The 24,156-nt window shown below is 43.8% G+C and overlaps 1 protein-coding gene across 1 annotated transcript in view; it reads left to right on the top strand.

Moving 5' to 3' along the window:
- Positions 1-24,156, top strand: part of thsd7aa (thrombospondin, type I, domain containing 7Aa) — a 171,987-nt gene that overhangs the window by 134,584 nt on the left and 13,247 nt on the right. The window contains exons 12-23 of the mRNA XM_041883688.1: positions 376-570; positions 1,936-2,202; positions 6,384-6,562; positions 7,245-7,250; positions 7,428-7,561; positions 8,234-8,387; positions 9,831-9,972; positions 10,209-10,324; positions 10,512-10,629; positions 20,946-21,091; positions 21,775-21,949; positions 23,890-24,063. Of these exons, the coding sequence (XP_041739622.1) occupies positions 376-570; positions 1,936-2,202; positions 6,384-6,562; positions 7,245-7,250; positions 7,428-7,561; positions 8,234-8,387; positions 9,831-9,972; positions 10,209-10,324; positions 10,512-10,629; positions 20,946-21,091; positions 21,775-21,949; positions 23,890-24,063 (1,806 nt within the window). The remainder of the gene's footprint in view (positions 1-375; positions 571-1,935; positions 2,203-6,383; positions 6,563-7,244; positions 7,251-7,427; positions 7,562-8,233; positions 8,388-9,830; positions 9,973-10,208; positions 10,325-10,511; positions 10,630-20,945; positions 21,092-21,774; positions 21,950-23,889; positions 24,064-24,156) is intronic.

Here is a 24,156-nt window from a genome sequence, read left to right on the forward strand (position 1 = left end):
AATGCAGCCAAAGGGTATTAACCAAATGAGATTGGGCCAGCAATAGAAAATGGCCAACGTGTACCAAAGCTTACTGCCTCACACCATCCCAACCTCCACCACCCAATCATTCCTTTTTCTCACACCATCCCGACCTCCACCACCCAATCATTCCTTTTTTTCACACCATCCCAACCTCCACCACCCAATCATTCCTTTTTCTCACACCATCCCAACCTCCACCACCCAATCATTCCTTTTTCTTTCTTTCTTTCTTTCTTTCTTTCTTTCTTTCTTTCTTTCTTTCTTTCTTTCTTTCTTTCTTTCTTTCTTTCTTTCTTTCTTTCTTTCTTTCTTTCTTTCTTTCTTTCTTTCTTTCTTTCTTTCTTTCTATAGCTGTCTCATGCCGGAAGCAAGATGGGGGTCAAGCGGACATGGGAGCATGTCTGAAGTTCGCCAGCTCCATGCCCTCTCTGACCCAGCCCTGTCAGCTCCCATGCCAGGACGACTGCCAGCTAACCACCTGGTCCAAGTTCTCTTCCTGTACACAGGACTGTGTGGGCGTCAAGACCCGCAAGAGGATGCTAGTGGGTGAGTGGACTGGAGTAGGCCGTACAAGTACCGTAAACTAACTAACTTAGTCCTCTTTGTCTCTGAATGGACTGGAGTAGGCCGTACAAGTACCGTAAACTAACTAACTTAGTCCTCTTTGTCTCTGAATGGACTGGAGTAGGCCGTACAAGTACAGTAAACTAACTAACTTAGACCTCTTTGTCTCTGAATGGACTGGAGTAGGCCGTACAAGTACAGTAAACTAACTAACTTAGTCTTCTTTGTCTCTGAATGGACTGGAGTAGGCCGTACAAGTACAGTAAACTAACTAACTTAGTCCTCTTTGTCTCTGAATGGACTGGAGTAGGCCGTACAAGTACAGTAAACTAACTAACTTAGTCCTCTTTGTCTCTGAATGGACTGGAGTAGGCCGTACAAGTACAGTAAACTAACTAACTTAGTCTTCTTTGTCTCTGAATGGACTGGAGTAGGCCGTACAAGTACAGTAAACTAACTAACTTAGTCCTCTTTGTCTCTGAATGGACTGGAGTAGGCCGTACAGTAAACTAACTAACTTAGTCCTCTTTGTCTCTGAGTGGATTGGAGTAGGCCGTACAGTAAACTAACTAACTTCGTCCTCTTTGTCTCTGGAGGGACACAATGTGACTGGAGTCTGTCTTTGGCCACAGCTTGCAAGTACAGTAGAAATCATTCCTAAATGCTGATACAGGCTCAGATATTTTAATTTCTTTCATCCCCCTAATGGTTAAGGTTAGTATGAGGGTTAGATCATATTTCCTATGATCCTGTAGATCTGTTAAGAGCAGCTTTCTACCTAAAGAGACTTAAGTACTTGACATGACTTCCAGAGCGACTGAGACAGTATCACTGCTTAGTCGGATGCCAGTGTCACAAATCTCATTTGGGCAGTCAACGGTCTAAGTGCCCTCCATGGTATGCCTTGAGGTCAGTTGAATGTATAGCCTAAAGGATTATATAGGATAAGCCTATAGGACCCTGGGATTCTTCAGATTCTTCAGGATAAGCTCATGTTGCTAGAAGTGACTCTTATCGAAACAAACAAATATTTTCACATGGTCCAAACAAATATGTTCACGTTGTGTTTTCACCTGGTCCAAGATAGTGGAGATAGAGTAAAAACATAAATGATATGATAATCTCTATCCTTAATCTGGATCCAGGATACCGGCTTGTTACAATGTTTATTTCAATTCTGGCAGCCAATGTGGTATGACCTCATTCTGGGCTCTCACCAGTTCAAACAATGACCATTCGGTATGTGCTATTCTCCGGCAGGGCCGGAGCTGTGATTTAGACACAGGCAGACTGCATATCAGTTTTGATTGATTGCCTGTCCTTCCTTCCTCCCTTCTCTCTTCCCAGGGAAGAGCAAAAAGCGAGACCAGTGTAAGAACAACCAGGTGTACCCCCTCAGCGAGATCCAGTACTGCCCCTGTAACAAGTACAACGCCCAGCCCGTGGGGAACTGGTCGGACTGCATCCTACCTGAGGGTGGGCGTGTGGAGGGCCAGCTGGGCATGAAGGTCCAGGGGGACATCAAGGAGTGTGGCCAGGGCTACCGCTACCAGGCCATGGTGTGTTACGACCAGGACAACAGACTGGTGGAGACGTCACGGTGCAACAGCCACGGTGAGTCCTAAAGGCCTCTCACCAGCATCCTATTATTGTTCATGTGTATAAGCAGTAAGTCACCTCGCTATGTTATGTTGGTTAGTCTACCTTTGTCACGGTGCAACAGCTACGGTGAGTCACTCGGAGTGTCTGAAACATCCAGTGTCTCTCTTCAACCTCTACCATCTCTCATTAACTCACTTAAAGTTGTATGCATTAAACATAGCCACTGTGATTCATACAAGGTGTCTGAATTTCCAATTAAAGGCATACTCAGTGATTTGACATCATCATACACAGCGAGACACTTCCTGTTACAGAAAACAACAACGACGAGTGTAGAGAAATACAAGATAAGGCAATTGGAAACACTTTGGTTTTGGTCTTTGGAATTCTCATCAATTTGTTACAGCTCCTTATTGAATAAATTTAGAGAACGTTGTTCCCTTGTTCTCTCCATCAAGATAATAATTATTCCACCATTTACATATGTGTTCTATTGATTCGTCTCCATTCAACCCAATTTGCTGTCAGACTGGGAATGCAGAGTTTCCCTCATCTCGGTGTCCTTTACAGCATCCCCTGATTGTAAATTCAATAGAGAACAAATTAATGTGGTAACGGAGAGGATGCAGGATGCAGTCGCTCCGCCCCTAGCCCAAATCTGTCAGAGGAACTTCAATCAAATTTCAATCAATCAATCTAATTTATTTATAAAGCCCTTTTTACATCAGCAAAGTGCTTATACAGAAACCCAGCCTAAAACCCCAAACAGCAAGCGATGCAGATGTAGAACATCAGAGCTGCTTTCTTCCCAACTAGCTGTATTAGCATTTAGGAATACACAGCAGCATCGCCATCGAACCAATGCAGAGAAGAAATGTAGGAATCACAGTGCTGTCGTGTCTTCCATGTTAACCCGTGGAAGACGCAGCACTTCGTCAAAGTGCTTATAGCAGTGAGTGGGTTTCAGTGTTTGTTCTCTGTAAAAACCCAAGCCTATGAATCATAGCTTCACTTACAGTATGGGGCCTGTGGTGTTGTTGATGGTGTAGAACTGTGACGTGATGAGACGTCACAAGCAATTGCTATTGCTGTACTCTAGCTAATGCTATTGTATGTGTACCTCTCCAACACCACTGTGCCCTACACGTCACACTATGCTTCGGGTGGCATTTATTCCAGCTTAAGCAACCATAGGAGATCAGTGATGGTGCTATAGCTATTCAGGAGTCACTGGTATTGTAGCTCTATTGCTTCAACACCTCAATTAACCTACCTGATTGGCTCCCACACGTGCTATGGATTAAATTATTTTATTTTTTATAATAATGTATTATATTATTATAATAAAAAAATGTATACATTAAATTACAAATAAATACAAATAAAAAAGGAAAATAAATTATATTAAAATACATCAAAGGACATGAAAAGGTATATGGTTACCTACACATCTTTCAAACCAACTTTAGCATCCCGACAACTTTTTTCTGCCTTTTGTTATATCTGAAAGGTGTTGCCGACATCAAAGCCTAAACTTTTATATCCGCAAAATGACCTAGTCATGATCAGAAACATTTAGTATGCAAAAATGTAGCCTAAATCAAGTGTAGGCATATTATTTTGCTCGATCACGAGACTATAATATAGATTGCTATTATTTTCTATCGGTATAATGATTGTATTTATTTTACCCTTATTTTACCAGGTAAGTTGACTGAAAACACATTCTCATCTACAGCAACGACCTGGGGAATAGTTACAGGGGAGAGGAGGGGTGATGAATGAGCCAATTGGAAGCTGGGGATGATTAGGTGGCCATGATCGCATGAGGGCCAGATTGGTAATTTAGCCAGGACACCAGGGTTAACACCCCTACTCTTACGATAAGTGCCACGGGATCTTTTAGTGACCACAGAGAGTCAGGACACCCATTTAACATCCCATCCGAAAGACGGCACCCAATCACTGCCCTGGGGCATTGGGATATATAATTTTTTTTGACCAGAGGAAGGAATGCCTCCTAGTGGCCCTAAAACACCACTTCCAGCAGCATCTGGTGTCCCATCCAGGGACCGACCAGGACCGACACTACTTAGCTTCAGTAGCAAGCCAGCAGTGGGATGCAGGGTGGTATACTCTCAATGTAAGACCCTACGCCTGCTCCCTAACAAAGTCAAGTGAGGGTAGGAAAGAGATTGAACGTGGATAAAAAAATAATGTTTTGAATAATGTTTCAAAATATCACTTTTTTATATGACAGCGGTTCCACATGTTGCCATGACGCAAGTTGTGTGGGAAAAATATTTGTTTTATTTTATTCTGTTATATTTCATTATATTCTTAGCCTACTATAAAACATATGTGTGTTGACTGTAATCAGGGTAGCCTAAGTGTGTCTTGTCTGTTTAATGAACAAAATAACTATTGATTTCAGCCATGTAGCCTATAGACTGCACATACCAGTAACATAATTAAACTCAAAATATGCCATTCTATTCTGTTGAAATGACATGTTATTAGTCTTATGTTTCTTAGGACCTGCCTAAAACCAATGATTAATGGATTTCTTTGTGATGGTGTATATTCAATGGATTTATTAAAATAGATGTCCACCCACATCGGCCCATGTCTACATTGTCTGTTTTCTTTTACAGGCAACATACCATAAAGTCTGTCTGTAAACTGTACTATAGTGACAATTGAATTCCCTGCTTTACGTGGGCATGGCAGGATGGATCCATGTTAAAACCGATAACGGGGATGACTGGAGAGGTTGACAGTGAGCAATCAATGGGTGTGTTCTGATATGATGGCCGGGTATTAGTGTGAGTGGGATTGCAGGTTCTGAGAAGCAGTGATCAACAGGCAGACTCTTATTGCCAGTGGTATGACAGTAGTGGGGCGGGCACTGACATTATAGATAGATTGTATGTCTTACAGTAGCTTCTCTACTACAGTATACTGTTGGGAAAAATGGTGCAGCATAGAACCAAAAGGGTTTAATAGCATGTTTCATATGGCCATCAAAATGGCTCTATATAGAACCACAAAAACTAAACAAAATCTGCAGTGTATCTGTAGTAGCATTACTGTATCTGAAGAGTGTTTGTAAATTACATGGGTCAGTTCCTCGGGAATTGGATTGATCTGATTTGTCTTTTCATTTCCAAATTGTTGTTTTTGTGGGTCTTTTGGGAATGGTAACCAGGTGACCTCCTTAAAATGTAGAGGAATTCTAAGTATGTAACCAGACAAAGCCCAAACACAATGAGATTAGGGGGTAATCTATTTGTAAAAACCCTGTTAGTCTTTGTTTGTAAAATGTCCTAGAGGGAAAAATAAACTACACTGTATTTGTTCTTCTGATCTCATCTTACTTCAGCAAGTTCAAAATCATACATTTGCCAGATGTGAAATAGTCTAAGAAAAAATAATTTAAACTCTAAAATTCCTAATTCGTAACATGTATTTTCCACTGCTGTGGATCCTCTCAGGTTACTGTGTTGTGAGCCACAACTTGTGACCTAGCTCCAGTAGCAGTAGTAGTAACACTTGAAACAGCTAAGAGCACTGACCTCCCTGCTCTTTCAGTGGACCAACGAGGATCAGTATCCACCCTCACCCAGATAAAAATAAATAACAAGCAGAGAGAGAGGCACTCCTGCCAAAACCCCATTAATCATTACCTCTCTCCCTCCCACCATCTCTCTCTCTCTTCCTCCATCCATATCTCGCTGTCTGTCTCTCTCTCTCTCTCTCTTTCTCTCCGTTCTCTCTGTCTCTTTCTCTCTCTCTTGCTCTCTCTCTCTATCTCTCTCTCCGACTGGCTCGCCCAGAAAACAACAGCCTTCTAAATCGCACAACAGGCTGCTCCCCTCTTCTTCCATTGTGTTTGCCAAGCTCCAGTAAACAGTGTTATAATGCTGTTTGTAGCACAGCACTGCCATCTCAGTTATTTATAATCCTCTCTGTAACTTTTTATCCGTGTCAGTAGGAATGTTGGATTTACTCCAGATGCTGTTCATTGAGATATTTTACAGTTGAAAGTTTCCAGAATTTTGCAACCCAATTTCACAGTATGTTGTATAACTGAATACAGTAGCTTGATGCATCACCAACTGTGTAAACTGATACAGATACTGTCAGATGATGAAACTATACTGAAGCCTAGTTGTCTCTCTTTGTGGTTTCAGGGTATATTGAGGAGGCTTGCATCATCCCCTGTCCGTCTGACTGTAAGCTCAGTGAGTGGTCCAACTGGTCACGATGCAGCAAGTCCTGCGGCAGCGGGGTCAAAGTGCGTTCCAAGTGGCTGAGGGAGAAGCCTTACAACGGTGGTCGACCGTGCCCCAAACTGGACCATGTCAACCAGGTGAGTGGGGGATGTTCATCACTCTTGGCCCTGTCTAGAAACAACCACTAGCCCTTACCCCAAAGACACATGGAGAGATCTGAGAGGATTGGACAGATTTTTTCCATATTGCTTAAACTTATCACATCTCCACAACTTAGTGTCTAGGGGGTAGAGGGTAAGGGATAAGGGTTGTTTCTGGACAAGAATAGAACATGGTAGAGGGTAGATGTCCCTGGCTTGTTTTAATGTTTAAATAAAATACTTAGATTATGATTTAATGCATTAGATTAAAGGAACCATGACAGTGTTTATTTTTTAATGAACCCAGAGTGGACATCTTTCAGTGTTTTATTCATTAGCCGAGTTAGGGCTTGTACCCATTTATATTTGAGTTATTTAGCAGATGCTCTATCCAGAGCGACTTACAGGAGCAATTCGAGTTAAGTGCCTTGCTCAAGAGCACATCGGCAGATTTGTGCACCTTGTCGGCTCGGGAATTCGAACCAGCAACCTTTCGGTTGCCGGCCCAACGCTCTAACCGCTAGGCTACCTGCCATGTAAGATTAAAGAAGGGGAAGGAACTGTGAACTCTATGCTCCTACAGAGAAACAAGAGAACATGTTGTACTCCATTCTAATGATCTGTTTCCCCGCTGTTCTTTTCTTCTTTTCCTGGGTGTATGAACTGACACCATCCATAGGCTCAGGTGAGTGACTTGTCATTGCCTTTTATAGTGTTTTTGTACAGTTCAATGTATGCGCTAGCTCAAATCTGCTCTTTACTATTTCATCATAAACAGATTTGGTACAATACATGCATTTTTGCTATGGGATGGATGGTGGTGTGACCATTGGTGGCTAACGGTCTAGTGGTCTCTCACAAGGTGTATGAGGTGGTGCCCTGTCTCAGTGACTGTGGTCAGTACGTGTGGGTGGCTGAACCCTGGAGTGTCTGGAAAGTCAGCAACGTGGACCTGAAGGAGAACTGTGGAGAAGGAGTGCAGACCAGAAAAGTCAGGTACGGACGATCAGCTCTTATAGGTACAACAACCTATTTGACTTTATTCATTTTAGCTCCTAGTGGAGTGAAGGGCCGCGACAGTCTCTCCAACTAACCCTGTTCTGTGACGTTTACTTAGCTTCATTCATTCAAGGTGATTCCTTCCTTCTTCACCTCGTCTTCATCTCCTCTACAACAGCCAACAATAATTGTATCATATTTTCAAATCAAATCAAATTTTATTGGTCACATACACATATTTAGCAGATGTTATTGCGAGTGTAGCGAAATGCTTGTGTTCCTAGCTCCAACAGTGCAGTAGTACCTAACAATTCACAACAATACACAAATCTAAAAGTAAAATAATAGAATTAAGAAATACAGTATATAAATATTAGGACGAGCAATGTCGGAGTGGTATTGACAAAAATACAGTAGAATAGAATACAGTATATACATATGAGATGAGTAAAGCAGTATGTAAACATTATTAAAGTGACTAGTGTTCCATTATTAAAGTGGCCAGTGATTCCATGTCTATGTATATTGGGCAGCAGCCTCTAAGGTGCAGGGTTGAGTAACTGGGTGGTAGCCGGCTAGTGATGGCTATTTAACAGTCTGATGGCCTTGAGATAGAAGCTGTTTTTCAGTCTCTCGGTCTTGCTAACTTATCGTCCCCCCTCTGTCCAGGTGTATGCAGAATACTATCGATGGGCCGTCGGACCCTGTGGAGGATTACCTGTGTGACCCAGAGGAGATGCCACTAGGGGCCAGAGACAGCCAGCTGCCCTGCCCTGAGGAATGTGTCCTGTCTGACTGGGGGGCCTGGAGCCGCTGCTCATTGGTAAGGACAGATACTGATTACCTTGTTGTTTTAACATGAGCTATTGGTGACCACTGATACCTTGTTGTTTTAACATGAGCTGTTGGTGACCACTGATACCTTGTTGTTTTAACACCTATTTTATCACTTTGCAATATTTCAGATATATATTGTGTTTTCTGGGTTTAGTTGGGAGCTAAGTAATATCCATGTCATTAGGTGGACCAATGCAGGACTATTCTAATCTGTTATATTCTAAGGCTGTGGTGCAGAACACATACTCAAAGCAAGAGTAGACTGCTTAAAGGGTTAATTATCACCTGAAAAGCCCAAAGGTATTATGCTTCTGACCATGGATCTCTGTCTCACACCTTAACATATGGTAACTGGGCAATCATGCCAAGTGTCCACTTTCTATTTAACCTGTTTCGGCCATTTTCCCATGGTGAGAAATCCAATTCACAGCAGAGCTCTTGCCAGCAACTCTCACTTTGGGTTTGCACCAATTTAAGCGATAGCCATTCGGTAAGTATGATTCTCCTGTTGGGCTCTCACCAGTTTAGAATGATGCCATTCGGTAAGTGTGATTCTCCAGCAAGGCTCGTACCCATTTAGGTGATGTCCATTTGGTATGTGTTATGTTCCTACTGGGCTCTCACCAATTCAGTATGATGCTCCGGCAAGGCTTGCACCAATTTAAGTGATGTCTATTCAGTATGTGTTATTCTCCGGTGGGATAATAGCTGTGGTTTATCCTGAGAAATTAAAGAAGGGAGAGAGGGTGGGATAACTTTCAGCAGGGAAGAGGATCTCATGCAGCTCTAAATAGTATGCTGTGACCAAGGTATTATAGGAAAATCTCTGGTGGAAGGAGGGGACCACCGTGTCGGTGTCTGTGTGTGTGTGTGCGCGTGTGGGAGAGTGCTGTGGAAACGTGTGTCTGTGAAACGTGCGTGAAAGTGTGAGCGTGTGTGTGTGCCCGTGGTGAACCTCTAGTGGGAAAAGGAGTCAACCGTGTCTCATGCCCTGCCATTCCCAGGCACTCTGCTACGGATCCGTTGGGAAAGTTAATGATCATGGATACGAAATATGTCCCTGCATAAGCAGGGGGAGACAGCACTCCAAATTGAAATGGTCTGAAACGACTTGAATAGACCAGTTTATCTTGTAAGGGTTGGTTGGGGAAAATAGGCAGAGGTGGAAATAGACAGAGGATAATGTAGGGAAAAATATATATTCATGGCAAACCTTTTTCGATTTGCTGGTCGGAAAGTGGTAACTTCACTTTAACAGGGTTTCATATTTGGTTTGCATTAAACGTCAAACTAAAAGTGGATTCCCTGACTTCTTGCTTTTGGTCTAGGCCAGGTTACTGTAAAAGCACTTAGTGACAATGACTGATGTAGAAAGGGCTTTATAAATTAATCTGTTTGACTGATTGATTGACTTCTTCTCTGGTTTAAGCCATGCAACAAAATCAGCACTCGGGAGAGGACAGCATTCCCCATCCGCCAACCAGGAGAGGGAAAGCTGTGCCCCAATACCACAGAGACAGAGCCCTGCAGCCTCAACAGCAACTGCTATCACTACTCCTATAACATCACCGGTAAGCCAAATGTCAGTCTGGATTACTGCATGCAATGGATGGTACCAGAGCCATATATCAATATGGAAATATATGGCTCTGGATGGTAAATACAGAATTGAATGTGATCTTACCTCAAGTATTTTTAGACCGCATGACATTTGAGATGAATGAAGTGCACTCGAGAGGAAAAGGGGTTGGGATGTAAGCAGTCTCTTTTTTTCACCTCAGGTTTCTTATGCTTCTTTTTCATGCAGATTGGAGCACCTGTCAGCTGAGTGAGAGAGCTGTGTGTGGTAGTGGCATCAAGACGCGTATGCTGGACTGCGTACGAAGCGACGGAAAGTCTGTCGACCTCAAGTTCTGTGAAGAGGTGTGTGTTCTTCTCTTTCTATTCCATAGCTCATTAGTCATTAATGAGAGTGATTCTTCTGTCTTCAGAGTCCAGACAGGTTGCTGTTTGTGTGTTGCCTAGACAACTTGGGAACAGGGCAGAAGAAGAATCTCTCATATGCCACAAATGGCCCAATACATTATTTTTGTTTTCTTGTCTCTTTTAGCTGGGGCTGGACAGGAAGTGGCAGATGAACGCTTCCTGTGTGGTGGAGTGTCCTGTCAACTGCCAGCTATCTGATTGGTCACCCTGGTCCGAATGCACACAAAACTGTGGATTAGCAGGTACGTCACCATCTCCTTAACCCACTCTTTGTGACAAAAATATGATTCCATGTTAGAATGCTGAGAATGCGTTCAAGGCTAATCAAACCCAATTCTGAAGGGCTAGCCACAACAAAGAAGTAACAGAGAACTTATTAAGTGGTCCATTCACCTGTCTATTTCACCTATCTATTTTTCTATTGATCCAAGCATAGTGGATAGTCTGTGACTAGAAGTCATTTGACTACAGTACCAGTCAAAAGTTTGGACACACCTACTCATTCAAGGGTTTTTCTTTATTTTTACTATTTTCTACATTGTAGAATAATAGTGAAGACATCAAAACTATGAAATAACACATATGGAATCATGTAGTAACCAAAAAAGTGTTAAACAAATCAAAATATATTTTATATTTGAGATTCTTTAAATAGCCACCCTTTGCCTTGATGACAGCATTGCACACTCTTGGCATTCTCTCAACCAGCTTCACCTGGAATGCTTTTACAACAGTCTTGAAGGAGTTCACACATATGCTGAGCACTTGTTGGCTGCTTTTCCTTCACTCTGCCGTCCGACTCATCCCAAACCATCTCAATTGGGTTAAGGTCGGGGGATTGTGGAGGCCAGGTCATCTGATGCAGCACTCCATCACTCTCCTTGTTGATAAAATAGCCCTTATACAGCCTGGAAGTGTGTTGGATCATTGTCCTGTTGAAAAACAAATGATAGACCCACTAAGCCCAAACCAGATGGGATGGCGTATCGCTGCAGAATGCTGTGGTAGCCATGCTGGTTAAGTGTGCCTTGAATTCTAAATAAATCACAGACAGTGTCACCAGCAAAGCACCCCCACACCATAACACCTCCTCCTCCATGCTTCACAGTGTGAACTACACATGCGGAGATAATTCGTTCACCCACACCGCGTCTCACAAAAACACGACGGTTGGGACCAAAAATCTCACATTTGGACACAAATTTCCACCGGTCTAATGTCCATTGCTCGTGTTTCTTTACCCAAGCAGGTCTCTTCTTATTATTGGTGTCCTTTAATAGTGGTTTCTTTGCAGAAATTCGACAATGAAGGCCTGATTCACATAGTTCCTTCTGAACAGTTGATGTTGAGATGTGTCTGTGACTTGAACTCTGTGAAGCATTTATTGGGCTACAATTTCTGAGGCTGGTAACTCTAATGAACTTATCCTCTGCAGCAAAGGTAACTCTGGGTCTTCTATTCCTGTGGCGGTCCTCATGAGAGCCAGTTTCATCATAGCGTTTGATGGTTTTTGCAAATACACTTGAAGAAACTTTCAAAGTTCTTGAAATGTTCTGTATTGACTGACCTTCATATCTTAAAGTAATGATGGACTGTTGTTTCTCTTTGATTATTTGAGCTGTTCTTGCCATAATATGGACTTGGTCTTTTACCAAATAGGGCTATCTTCTGTATACCCCCCTACCTTATCACAACACAACTGATTGGCTCAAATAAATTCCGCAAATTAACTTTTAAGAAGGCACACCTGTTAATTGAAATGCATTCCAGGTGACTACCTCATGAAGCTGGTTGAGAGAATGCCAAGAGTGTGCAAGATTGTCATCAAGGCAAAGGGTGGCTATTTGAAGAATCTCAAATCTCAAATATATTTGGATTTGTTTAACACTTTTTTGGTTACTACATGATTCCATATGTGTTATTTCATAGTATTGATGTCTTCACTATTATTCTACAATGTAAAAAATTGTAAAAATAAAGAAAAACCCTTGAATGAGTAGATGTTCTAAAACTTTTGACTGTATGTAGTGTTGAAGTCGTAAGTTTACATAAACCTTAGCCAAATACATTTAAACTCAGTTTTTCACAATTCCTGACATTTAATCCTATTAGAAATTCCCTGTCTTAGGTCAGTTAGGTTCACCACTATATTTTAAGAATGTGAAATGTCAGAATAATAGTAGAGAGAATGATTTATTTCAGCTTTTATTTCTTACATCCCATTCCCAGTGGGTCAGAAGTTTACATACACTCAATTAGTATTTGGTAGCATTGCCTTTAAATTGTTTAACTTGGGTCAAACGTTTCCACAAGCTTCCCACAATAAGTTGGGTGAATTTTGGCCCATTCCTCCTGACAGAGCTGGTGTAACTGAATCAGGTTTGTAGGCCTCCTTGCTCGCACACGCTTTTTCAGTTCTGCCCACAAATGTTCTATAGGATTGAGGTCAGGGATTTGTGATGGCCACTCCAATACCTTGACTTTGTTGTCCTTAAGCCATTTTGCCACAACTTTGGAAGTATGCTTGGGGTCTTTGTCCATTTGGAAGACCCATTTGCGACCAAGCTTTAACTTCCTGACTGATGTCTTGAGATGTTGCTTCAATATATCCACATAATTTTCCTTCCTCAAGATGCCATCTATTTTGTGAAGTGCACTAGTCCCTCCTGCAGCAAAGCACCCCCACAGTATGATGCTGCCACCCCCGTGCTTCATGGTTGGGATGGTGTTCTTTGGCTTGCAAGCGTCCCCCTTTTTCCTCCAAACATAACGATGGTCATTATGGCCAAACATTTATATTATTATTTCATCAGACTAGAGGACATTTCTCCAAAAAGTATGATCTTTGTCCCCATGTGCAGTTGCAAACCGTAGTCTGGGTTTTTAATGGCAGTTTTGGAGCAGTGGCTTCTTCCTTGCTGAGCGGCCTTTCAGGTTATGTCGATATAGGACTCGTTTTACTGTGGATTTAGATACAATTGTACCATTTTCCTCCAGCATCTTCACATGGTCCTTTGCTGTTGTTCTGGGATTGATTTGCACTTTTCGCACCAAAGTACGTCAATCTCTAGGAGACAGAACGCGTCTCCTTCCTGAGCGGTATGACGGCTGCGTGGTCCCATGGTGTTTATACTTGCGTAGTATTGTTTGTACAGATGAACGTGGTACCTTCAGGTGTTTGGAAATTGCTCCCAAGGATGAACCAGACTTATGGAGGTCAACAATTGTTTTTCTGAGATCTTGGCTGATTTCTTTTGATTTTCCCATGATGTCAAGCAAAGAGGCACTGGATTTTAAGGTATGCCTTGAAATACATCCACAGGTACTCCTCCAATTGACTCATATTATGTCAATTAGCCTATCAGAAGCTTCTAAAGCCATGACATCATTTTCTGGAATTTTCCAAGCTGTTTAAAGGCACAGTCAACTTAGTGTATGTAAACTTCTGACCCACTGGAATTGTGGTACAGTGAATTATAAGTGAAATAATCTGTCTGTAAACAATTGTTGGAAAAATTACTTGTGTCATGCACAAAGTAGATGTCCTAACCGACTTGCCAAAACTATAGTTTGTTAACAAGATATTTGTGGAGTGGTTGAAAAACGAATTTTAATGACTCCAACCTAAGTGTATGTAAACTCCCGACTTCAACTGTATCTATCCATCCAAGTATATTATAGTCCACATTATAGCACTGAATATTATAGTATAGGGTGTGAATTTGAAGGCATGGTGGGTAGTCTGTGAGTCATTCCTCATTGCAGGTTCACAGAGCTGCTGATCAACAGCACACACAGCTCAGAAACAGCCAGAGCCTCTCCTCCGAGGTAATGGCTGAAACGGGAAGCGTTTTATGATGTGAGAGAGAAACGATTGTGAGCCTTAAACCAACTGAGAGTGATGGAGGAATGGGGGAGGGATGATGATGTCCTCGTGTGTAATTCTATAGGATCAGAGGATTGATTGGCGGTCCATTAAACCTGTGTGCTCTGGGCCTGAGGGACCACTCCACCACTCCAGGAGTCCTTAAGAGCACTGGCCAGTGTCGTAGTTGGCCAGAGAGCAAATACAGGCCAAGATATGAAAGCTATACAGGCTCTAGCTATTGTGGGAGCCCTTAATCTGTCCCCAGGCAACATGAGGATTTGCCACAGGATAGAGTAGCAGCAGTTGCACCACAGGAAGAGGAGAGGAAGAAAACAGCTTCTCACACTCACTACTTTTCTTCCTGGAGTAGATTTTTAATCTCCATGTCGGATGGCAGGACACAGTTACGTTGAGTAGCTAATATCTGTTCCTGAGCCAGGAATAGCAATGAGTTGCAGGTTATAGTTTTTTTTCTAAAGGAAATGGAGACACCAGGAAGCACCAATGTGTCGTATCAATCAGTGTGATGTAAACACCAACACAGGCACGCGCAGGCACACACGCACGCACACACACACACACACACACACACACACACACACACACACACACACACACACACACACACACACACACACAAACACAATTACTTTCAAAGACATTCAAATACATTTTAATATTGGAACGTATTTGGAAATACACTTGGAAATCATTTGACAATACTTTCAAATACTTACAATAGAAGTAGTTGATTCCCGCCATATTATTTGAAAATATTCAAAGAAAAATAAGTATTTCATAATAAATACTCCAATATATTTGAACCCAGGTCTTTCACACACACATACACACACACAAACACACACACACACACACACACACACTAGTTTCCCAAGGCATATCAGACCTGTGTGCATAGATAATCACAGTCATGTGTGTTCCTCGGCCAAACACTGATAGCGACAGCTGGCACTAGCTTCATCCTTTCCCAGCGGCCCACCCAGTCACACACTGCTCCTCACCCCCAAACTCACCGCTGCCATAGACCACCTGTCGAGTGAGTAGATGAGTAGAGAGACAGCACCGGAGAGCACAGAATCAGAATCCCATTGGAGAATAATAGTTACCATGGCAGCACACAATAGTGAACCTCCCCTTGAGTGAACCACCTTTAAAAAAAGCACACGAGAGAATCTCAGGAAAACCCTGACTGCTGATAAAAAATAACTGGGAGTTTACTTCTCTCACGGTTTCACAGGGTCTAAACCCTTTGAAGGAAGGAGAGACCCTCTACGGGGGCACACATCATGGCATGCATCATGGAATGACATGGAATCACTGGCCACTTTAATAACGTTTACATACCGCATCTCATATGTATATACTGTATTCTATTCTACTGTATTTTAGTCAATGCCACATCGACATTGCTCGTCCTAATATTTATATATTTCCTTATTCCATACTTTTACTTTTAGATTTTTGTATTGTTGTGAATTGTTAGATACTACTGCACTGTTGGAGCTAGGAACACAAGCATTTCGCTACACTCGCAATAACATCTGCTAAATATGTGTATGTGACCGATAACATTTGATTTGATCACGGTGGGTTCACCAGCAGATGAATTGGTAGCTGTGTGAGACTAGAGAATAGCTGCAGGCTTCACCAAGCCCGGGGGACTCCGTTCTAATTGTGTTCAACATTAAGGAGCAGTATATGCCTCTCAGGCCCTGTGCGTGTGCAGTCAGCCTTGGAGAAAATAACACTGCCACATGGAGATAATATCAATTACGTCTACAGTGTACCGCAGAGAAGGAAAGTGGCGAATGTATTCGAGGGATGGGAACTTCATTTGATGTAGCATCAACTGAATTGATATTATGAACAAAATATAGACAGGGAGTGGAGCTAGGAGTATAGTAGAGGACTGGCCACCCCTCTGAGCCTGGTTCCTCTCTAGTGGAGCTATAGGAGTATAGTAGAGAACTGGCCACCCCTCTGAGCCTGGTTCCTCTCTAGTGGAGCTATAGGAGTATAGTAGAGGACTGGACTCCCCTCTGAGCCTGGTTCCTCTCTAGTGGAGCTAGGAGTATAGTAGAGGACTGGCCACCCCTCTGAGCCTGGTTCCTCTCTAGTGGAGCTATATGAGTATAGTAGAGGACTGATCACCCCTCTGAGCCTGGTTCCTCTCTAGTGGAGCTATAGGAGTATAGTAGAGGACTGATCACCCCTCTGAGCCTGGTTCCTCTCTATTGGAGCTATAGGAGTATAGTAGAGAACTGGTCACCCCTCTGAGCCTGGTTCCTCTCTAGTGGAGCTATAGGAGTATAGTAGAGAACTGGTCACCCCTCTGAGCCTGGTTCCTCTCTAGTGGAGCTATAGGAGTATAGTAGAGGACTGGCCACCCCTCTGAGCCTGGTTCCTCTCTAGTGGAGCTATATGAGTATAGTAGAGGACTGATCACCCCTCTGAGCCTGGTTCCTCTCTAGTGGAGCTATAGGAGTATAGTAGAGGACTGGCCACCCCTCTGAGCCTGGTTCCTCTCTAGTGGAGCTATAGGAGTATAGTAGAGAACTGGTCACCCCTCTGAGCCTGGTTCCTCTCTAGTGGAGCTATAGGAGTATAGTAGAGGACTGGCCACCCCTCTGAGCCTGGTTCCTCTCTAGTGGAGCTATATGAGTATAGTAGAGGACTGATCACCCCTCTGAGCCTGGTTCCTCTCTAGTGGAGCTATAGGAGTATAGTAGAGGACTGGCCACCCCTCTGAGCCTGGTTCCTCTCTAGTGGAGCTATAGGAGTATAGTAGAGGACTGATCACCCCTCTGAGCCTGGTTCCTCTCTAGTGGAGCTATAGGAGTATAGAAGAGAACTGGTCACCCCTCTGAGCCTGGTTCCTCTCTAGTGGAGCTATAGGAGTATAGTAGAGAACTGGTCACCCCTCTGAGCCTGGTTCCTCTCTAGTGGAGCTATAGGAGTATAGTAGAGGACTGGCCACCCCTCTGAGCCTGGTTCCTCTCTAGTGGAGCTATAGGAGTATAGTAGAGAACTGGCCACCCCTCTGAGCCTGGTTCCTCTCTAGTGGAGCTATAGGAGTATAGTAGAGAACTGGCCACCCCTCTGAGCCTGGTTCTTCTCTAGTGGAGCTATATGACTATAGTAGAGGACTGATCACCCCTCTGAGCCTGGTTCCTCTCTAGTGGAGCTATAGGAGTATAGTAGAGGACTGGCCACCCCTCTGAGCCTGGTTCCTCTCTAGTGGAGCTATATGAGTATAGTAGAGGACTGATCACCCCTCTGAGCCTGGTTCCTCTCTAGTGGAGCTATAGGAGTATAGTAGAGGACTGGCCACCCCTCTGAGCCTGGTTCCTCTCTAGTGGAGCTATAGGAGTATAGTAGAGGACTGGCCACCCCTCTGAGCCTGGTTCCTCTCTAGTGGAGCTATAGGAGTATAGTAGAGGACTGGCCACCCCTCTGAGCCTGGTTCCTCTCTAGTGGAGCTATAGGAGTATAGTAGAGGACTGGCCACCCCTCTGAGCCTGGTTCCTCTCTAGTGGAGCTATAGGAGTATAGTAGAGAACTGGTCACCCCTCTGAGCCTGGTTCCTCTCTAGTGGAGCTATAGGAGTATAGTAGAGGACTGGCCACCCCTCTGAGCCTGGTTCCTCTCTAGTGGAGCTATATGAGTATAGTAGAGGACTGATCACCCCTCTGAGCCTGGTTCCTCTCTAGTGGAGCTATAGGAGTATAGTAGAGGACTGGCCACCCCTCTGAGCCTGGTTCCTCTCTAGTGGAGCTATAGGAGTATAGTAGAGGACTGATCACCCCTCTGAGCCTGGTTCCTCTCTAGTGGAGCTATAGGAGTATAGTAGAGAACTGGTCACCCCTCTGAGCCTGGTTCCTCTCTAGTGGAGCTATAGGAGTATAGTAGAGAACTGGCCACCCCTCTGAGCCTGGTTCCTCTCTAGTGGAGCTATAGGAGTATAGTAGAGAACTGGCCACCCCTCTGAGCCTGGTTCCTCTCTAGTGGAGCTATATGAGTATAGTAGAGGACTGATCACCCCTCTGAGCCTGGTTCCTCTCTAGTGGAGCTATAGGAGTATAGTAGAGGACTGGCCACCCCTCTGAGCCTGGTTCCTCTCTAGTGGAGCTATATGAGTATAGTAGAGGACTGATCACCCCTCTGAGCCTGGTTCCTCTCTAGTGGAGCTATAGGAGTATAGTAGAGGACTGGCCACCCCTCTGAGCCTGGTTCCTCTCTAGTGGAGCTATAGGAGTATAGTAGAGGACTGGCCACCCCTTTGAGCCTGGTTCCTCTCTAGTGGAGCTATAGGAGTATAGTAGAGAACTGGCCACCCCTCTGAGCCTGGTTCCTCTCTAGTGGAGCTATAGGAGTATAGTAGAGGACTGATCACCCCTTTGAGCCTGGTTCCTCTCTAGTGGAGCTATAGGAGTATAGTAGAGGACTGGCCACCCCTCTGAGCCTGGTTCCTCTCTAGTGGAGCTATAGGAGTATAGTAGAGGACTGGCCACCCCTCTGAGCCTGGTTCCTCTCTAGTGGAGCTATAGGAGTATAGTAGAGGACTGGCCACCCCTCTGAGCCTGGTTCCTCTCTAGTGGAGCTATAGGAGTATAGTAGAGGACTGGCCACCCCTCTGAGCCTGGTTCCTCTCTAGTGGAGCTATATGAGTATAGTAGAGGACTGGTCACCCCTCTGAGCCTGGTTCCTCTCTAGTGGAGCTATAGGAGTATAGTAGAGGACTGGCCACCCCTCTGAGCCTGGTTCCTATCTAGCTTTCTTCCAAGGTACCTTTTTTCTAGTGAGTTTTACCTGGCCCCTGTGATTCTTATTTTGCATTGCTTGCTCTTTGGGGTTTTCGGTTGGGTATAATAATATAATATAATAATATGCTCTTTAGCAGCCGCTTTTATCCAAAGCGACTTACAGTCATGCGTGCATACATTTTTGTGTATGGGTGGTCCCGGGGATCAAACCCACTACCCTGGCGTTACAAGCGCCGTGCTCTACCAGCTGAGCTACAGAGGACCACCCATCTGTAAAGCACTTTGTTACAACTGCTGATGTAAATAAAGAGGGCTTTATAAAATACAATTTAATTTGATCAACTGATTTGAGTTAGGAGGGGAGTAATTATGACTGTGAAGGATATACTGTACATGGGACAATTGACCTGTAAGAGTTAAGTACCGGGTTAGAATGGATGGTCCTATAGGCAAGCACTGTGGATGGATGGTCCTAGAACAGGGATGTCGATGGATGAGACAATTATATTTTTTGTTATTCAATTTTCATAGTGCTATAGTTTACAGGACCTCGTTTTTGAAGTGGTATGCATTACTGAAAGTGAATGTATTATATCATTTTGGGATAGTTACGTTTTAAGAATGCGGTAGGCAGAAATGCTAAACCCCATGCGTTTCCCATGAGACACCATCTAATTGACTGAGTTATATCAGGTCTATCCCCCGGGCCCCTCACTTAACATGCAGGGTGTATTTTTGGTAGAAGGAGCACTCCTTCCTGTCCCCCATTACTCATTCCCCTGACATTACACAGTCTCTTCAATTCCATTTGTAAACAACAGAAGAGTATGAATATTCAGAATGACTACGGGCGTTGGAATTACTATCTAAAATTGCACCACAAGATTAAATCATTTGAAGGATAGCAGAACTTGGAGGGAGAGGGAGAGGGAGGGAGAGAGAGAGAGAGAGAGAGAGAGAGAGAGATAATCGTGTAATGTGATAGTGATCTTTTACAGTGAAGCCCCTCAAAGAGCCTCATATCATTGTGATGGAACTGGATATGAGTCATATACATGATAGAGTATATCTGGGGGCGTCTATGATTCTGTTACCACAATACCGTATTCTCTACTTAAAGAACTTAAAAGACTCCCAATCTTTAATGACATTACAAGGATGTATTCAGTCATGACTGGTTGGGAACCACATTTCTGGGATATGTTTTAATATGTTGAGAAAAAAATTATTCCCCCCAGCACAATAAGAATGCATGTTTAACAATTTTTGTTTTGTTGACTATCCAAAAAAACAAAATACCTAATTTGATTTGGACAGGGCCTTGGACACTCCATCATCCACTTGACAGACAGAAGTGTGAAATAACTAAAATTACTAATGGCGCATTCGTAAATTCACTCTGGCTATCTACTCCGATTTCAGAGCACTCTCGTCTGAGTGTGCCATAGTGCAGAATAACTGAATATGAACAGTGTCAGTAAACGTCGGCAAAAAAGTGTAATTCAATTGTTGCCAGCAGCACAGTTACAGTCACTAACGCTCTAGACAACATGAAAACAGCCTAACCACCTCTGCTAGGGCGAGTAAAATAGTCAGAGTGAGGTGTTCTCTCATTTGTGTCTGGAAGTAGCTAGCAAGGTAGTCAACATTAACCAGTTAGCTTGGGTGCATGACTGCTGTTGTGAGGTCAGAATGCTCAGATCAACCCTACTCCTCGGCCAGAGTGTCCAGTGTGCGCTCGGAATGCTCCAAGAGCGAAACACTCTGAATTTACGAACAGACAATCTGACAACGGTCTCAATTTACGAACGAAACCAAAGTGCACTTTGACACACTGGAGGCAATTTACAAACGCACCCTTAGTGGGGAAAAATCCATAATTTACACCTTCCTCTCTCCTCTCCAGGGAAGCTGTGGCGCAGGAGAACGGTGCTCCAGGTGCCCCAGGGTGATGGGCGACCCTGCCCCCCTCAGAGGGAACAGTGGAAGCCTTGCCCCGTCAGACCCTGCTACCAATGGAGATACAGCTCCTGGTCCGAGTGCAAGTCTGAGGTGAGGTGTTCTATCTCTCTCACTCTCTCTCTCTCTGTCTCTGTCTCGCTCTCTCTCTCTGTCTCTCTTTCTTTCTCTCTCTCTCTCTCTCTCTCTCTCTCTCTCTCTCTCTCTCTCTCTCTCTCTCTCTCTCTCTCTCTCTCTCTCTCTCTCTCTCTCTTTCTTTCTTTCTTTCTTTCTTTCTCTCTCCCTTTCTTTCCATCTATCTCTCACACACTTTCTGTTTTGTCTGTCTCTGTCTCTTTCTCTTTATTTCTCTCTTTCTTATTTGCCAGAAGCATCTATATTTTTGACAGACAGGGCACTGTATTCTATTGCAGAGTAAGGGAATGTTGACACTCCTTTGTTCTGGGCTGTTTTCTCCTCCTTCTGGAGTTTCTGACAGCAGACAGTAGCTCATCAGCAGCCTACAGCACAATCCTAGACTAGCTGTTATTTCTGGCAAACCAAAGATCAATGTCATGGCCTTGACAGGCATAGAAACTCTGAACTATAACTGAACCTGGTGAACCTGGTGGGTAACCATGCCTGAGACCTGAAGACTTGTGTTAGCTTCCCAAGCTAATGCCTAGGCTTTAGCTCAGAGGGCTAAAGCCTACACACAATGGCAATCTGTGACACAAAATTAAATGGCTATGGAGGTGTATTTTAACCTGTATTTTCTCTCTATGTTTATCGTCCAGGGTGCGAGGTGCGGAGAGGGGCTGCGGTTCCGTAACGTGTCCTGCTTTGTGTCGGACGGGTCTGGCCAGGGAGAGGGCAACCTGGTGGATGATGAGCTGTGTGGAAACCTTGAGCCCTCAGTAGACGGCGACAAACAGATCACCCTGGAAGAACCTTGTACCTCGCCCTGTCCAGGTAACTAACTTAACTTGGCCTGCAATGACTGGGGATCCAGAGTCCTGGACAATGGACCCAGTCCCTAGATAAGTGGCTGCCAAGATCTGACCAGGGAAAACGCCTGACCCTATGGTCAGTAAAGATTCTCCTCTGAGCATCCATCTAATCTACTATGTAACTAGTTCAACACAGCAATCTGGTTACAATGTGGAACATTAATGGTGTTTTGTAGATTTGTATAGGTCTATCTGGTTGAGAAAGCCCCTTGTCCTTTGACGTTCTTTACCAAATATGCAGAGACATTTTGCTGTGCCTTTTAGGCTGAGCTGAGTTCACTACTGCCATTAAATCACATTTATATGGTCCTAGCTGTGTTATATGCTAGTCCAGCTCTCTCATAACATGAATCTCTTAGGAGCAGTATCCTGCTGACACTGACAGTAAACACTGATGACTGGATGGTTAAATACTCTGGTGCTAGAGAGCACTGCTACAGTGTGTCATTCTCTGTTTCATAGTGATGTTGACTGACATTGTAGGGAATCCAACAAGCTAGTAAAGTGAGGTTTCTAAGATCTGATTATATGAATACATTATTTCCTTATCTCCAATGACATGAAATTGGAGATAACTCAATTATTTTCTCTTCTGAGTAAAAACCTTTCAACGTCATACATTTCAGAGAGTTGCTAGGGAAAAAAGTGGATCTGAAAACGACTAGTATGAACACTATTTTTACAGTCCGCATTTGCTTTTTTGCCAGTGCCTGTGAATGACAGATCCAACGTCCCATTTTGACAGGTCCTCTGTAGCAGAAGTAGAGAGTTGTGACACAAACTCATGCAGCAGAAAATTGTGTGTGGTGTTTGTGTGTGTGCGTGTGTCTGTGTGCGTGTGTGTGTGTGTGTGCATGTTTGTGTGTGCGCATGTGTTTGTGCATGTGCGTGTCCAGAGCTGTGGTAGTTGTGGACACGTGTGTAGTCATAGTCATCTTTGTAACGTTACTCTACTTCCCTACTATCTTACTAATCATTGCCCTCACACATATCACAAAAACCCTCAGCCTGTGGCCTACTAAATCTACATAGCCAGCTCTAATCTCCAGTGGTATAGCTCAGGCAGCCAGGACAGAGGAGGCAGGTAATCTCCACTTGAAACCCCACCAGACATCACCTCTCTCCCCCTCCTCTACCTCATCACACCCCTGCCTCCCTTGCCTGATCGTAGCCCAGTCCATGACCCCACCATGCCTGACGCACGTACTCTGATAATCATAAGGCGGATTAGGCCTCTTTGGACCTGGCGGCTTTATGATTAATTAATATTTAGACGTGTGCTCACTTCCTCCCTGCCACTACAATGGGATGAATGAATGACTCTGACCTATTTTAATGATCCAAGCTAGAATAGAGGATAATGAAAAATGGGATCTGGCTCTGTTGGGGAAATATTTGAGGACAGGTTTAATTATTACATTTACATTTTCATTTTAGTCATTTAGCAGACGCTCTTATCCAGAGCGACTTACATGAGCAATTAGGGTTAAGTGCCTTGCTTAAGGGCACATCGACAGATTTTTCACCTAGTCGGCTCAGGGATTAGAACCAGCGACCTTTCGGTTACTGGCACAACGCTCTTACCCACTAAGCTACCTGCCGCCCCAGGGATAGGGTTTAAAACAACAACAAAAAATGAATTCTCTGAAGAAGTCTGAGAATTCTGCCTAGTGACAATCAGTGTGGACATAGGATGACATCTAAACCAAATAAAAGTAATATTCAAGTTTCCCATTATAATGATGTCGTGCCAGGGCCAGGAATATTGTGATATGACCATGATAAACTCTGGCGCCATGGTCAGGTTACATGGTTAACAGTAACATCTCATATAGTACTGGACATTCTCAACTGTGTACAGCTAAATGTGTTGAAGGTTGTGTACTGTGTGTTTCTGTACAGGTGACTGCTACCTGACTGACTGGACACTGTGGAGCCCGTGCCAGCTGAGCTGTGTCAGTGGAGATGACCTGGGTTTCGGCTCAGTGCAGGTCAGATCCAGAGCGGTGCTGGCCCAGGAGCCAGAGAACCTACTGCAGTGTCCAGAACAGGAGTGGGAGGCTCGGCCCTGCACTGGTCAGTCTACAAACACACACACACATACACACATTCAAAAATACACACTTGCATTTGTCCCTTTATGATATTATATGAACTATTTGTAGTCTG

Source organism: Coregonus clupeaformis, chromosome 8, assembly GCF_020615455.1.
Source record: "Coregonus clupeaformis isolate EN_2021a chromosome 8, ASM2061545v1, whole genome shotgun sequence".
In the NCBI taxonomy this organism is placed as follows: Eukaryota; Metazoa; Chordata; class Actinopteri; order Salmoniformes; family Salmonidae; genus Coregonus; species Coregonus clupeaformis.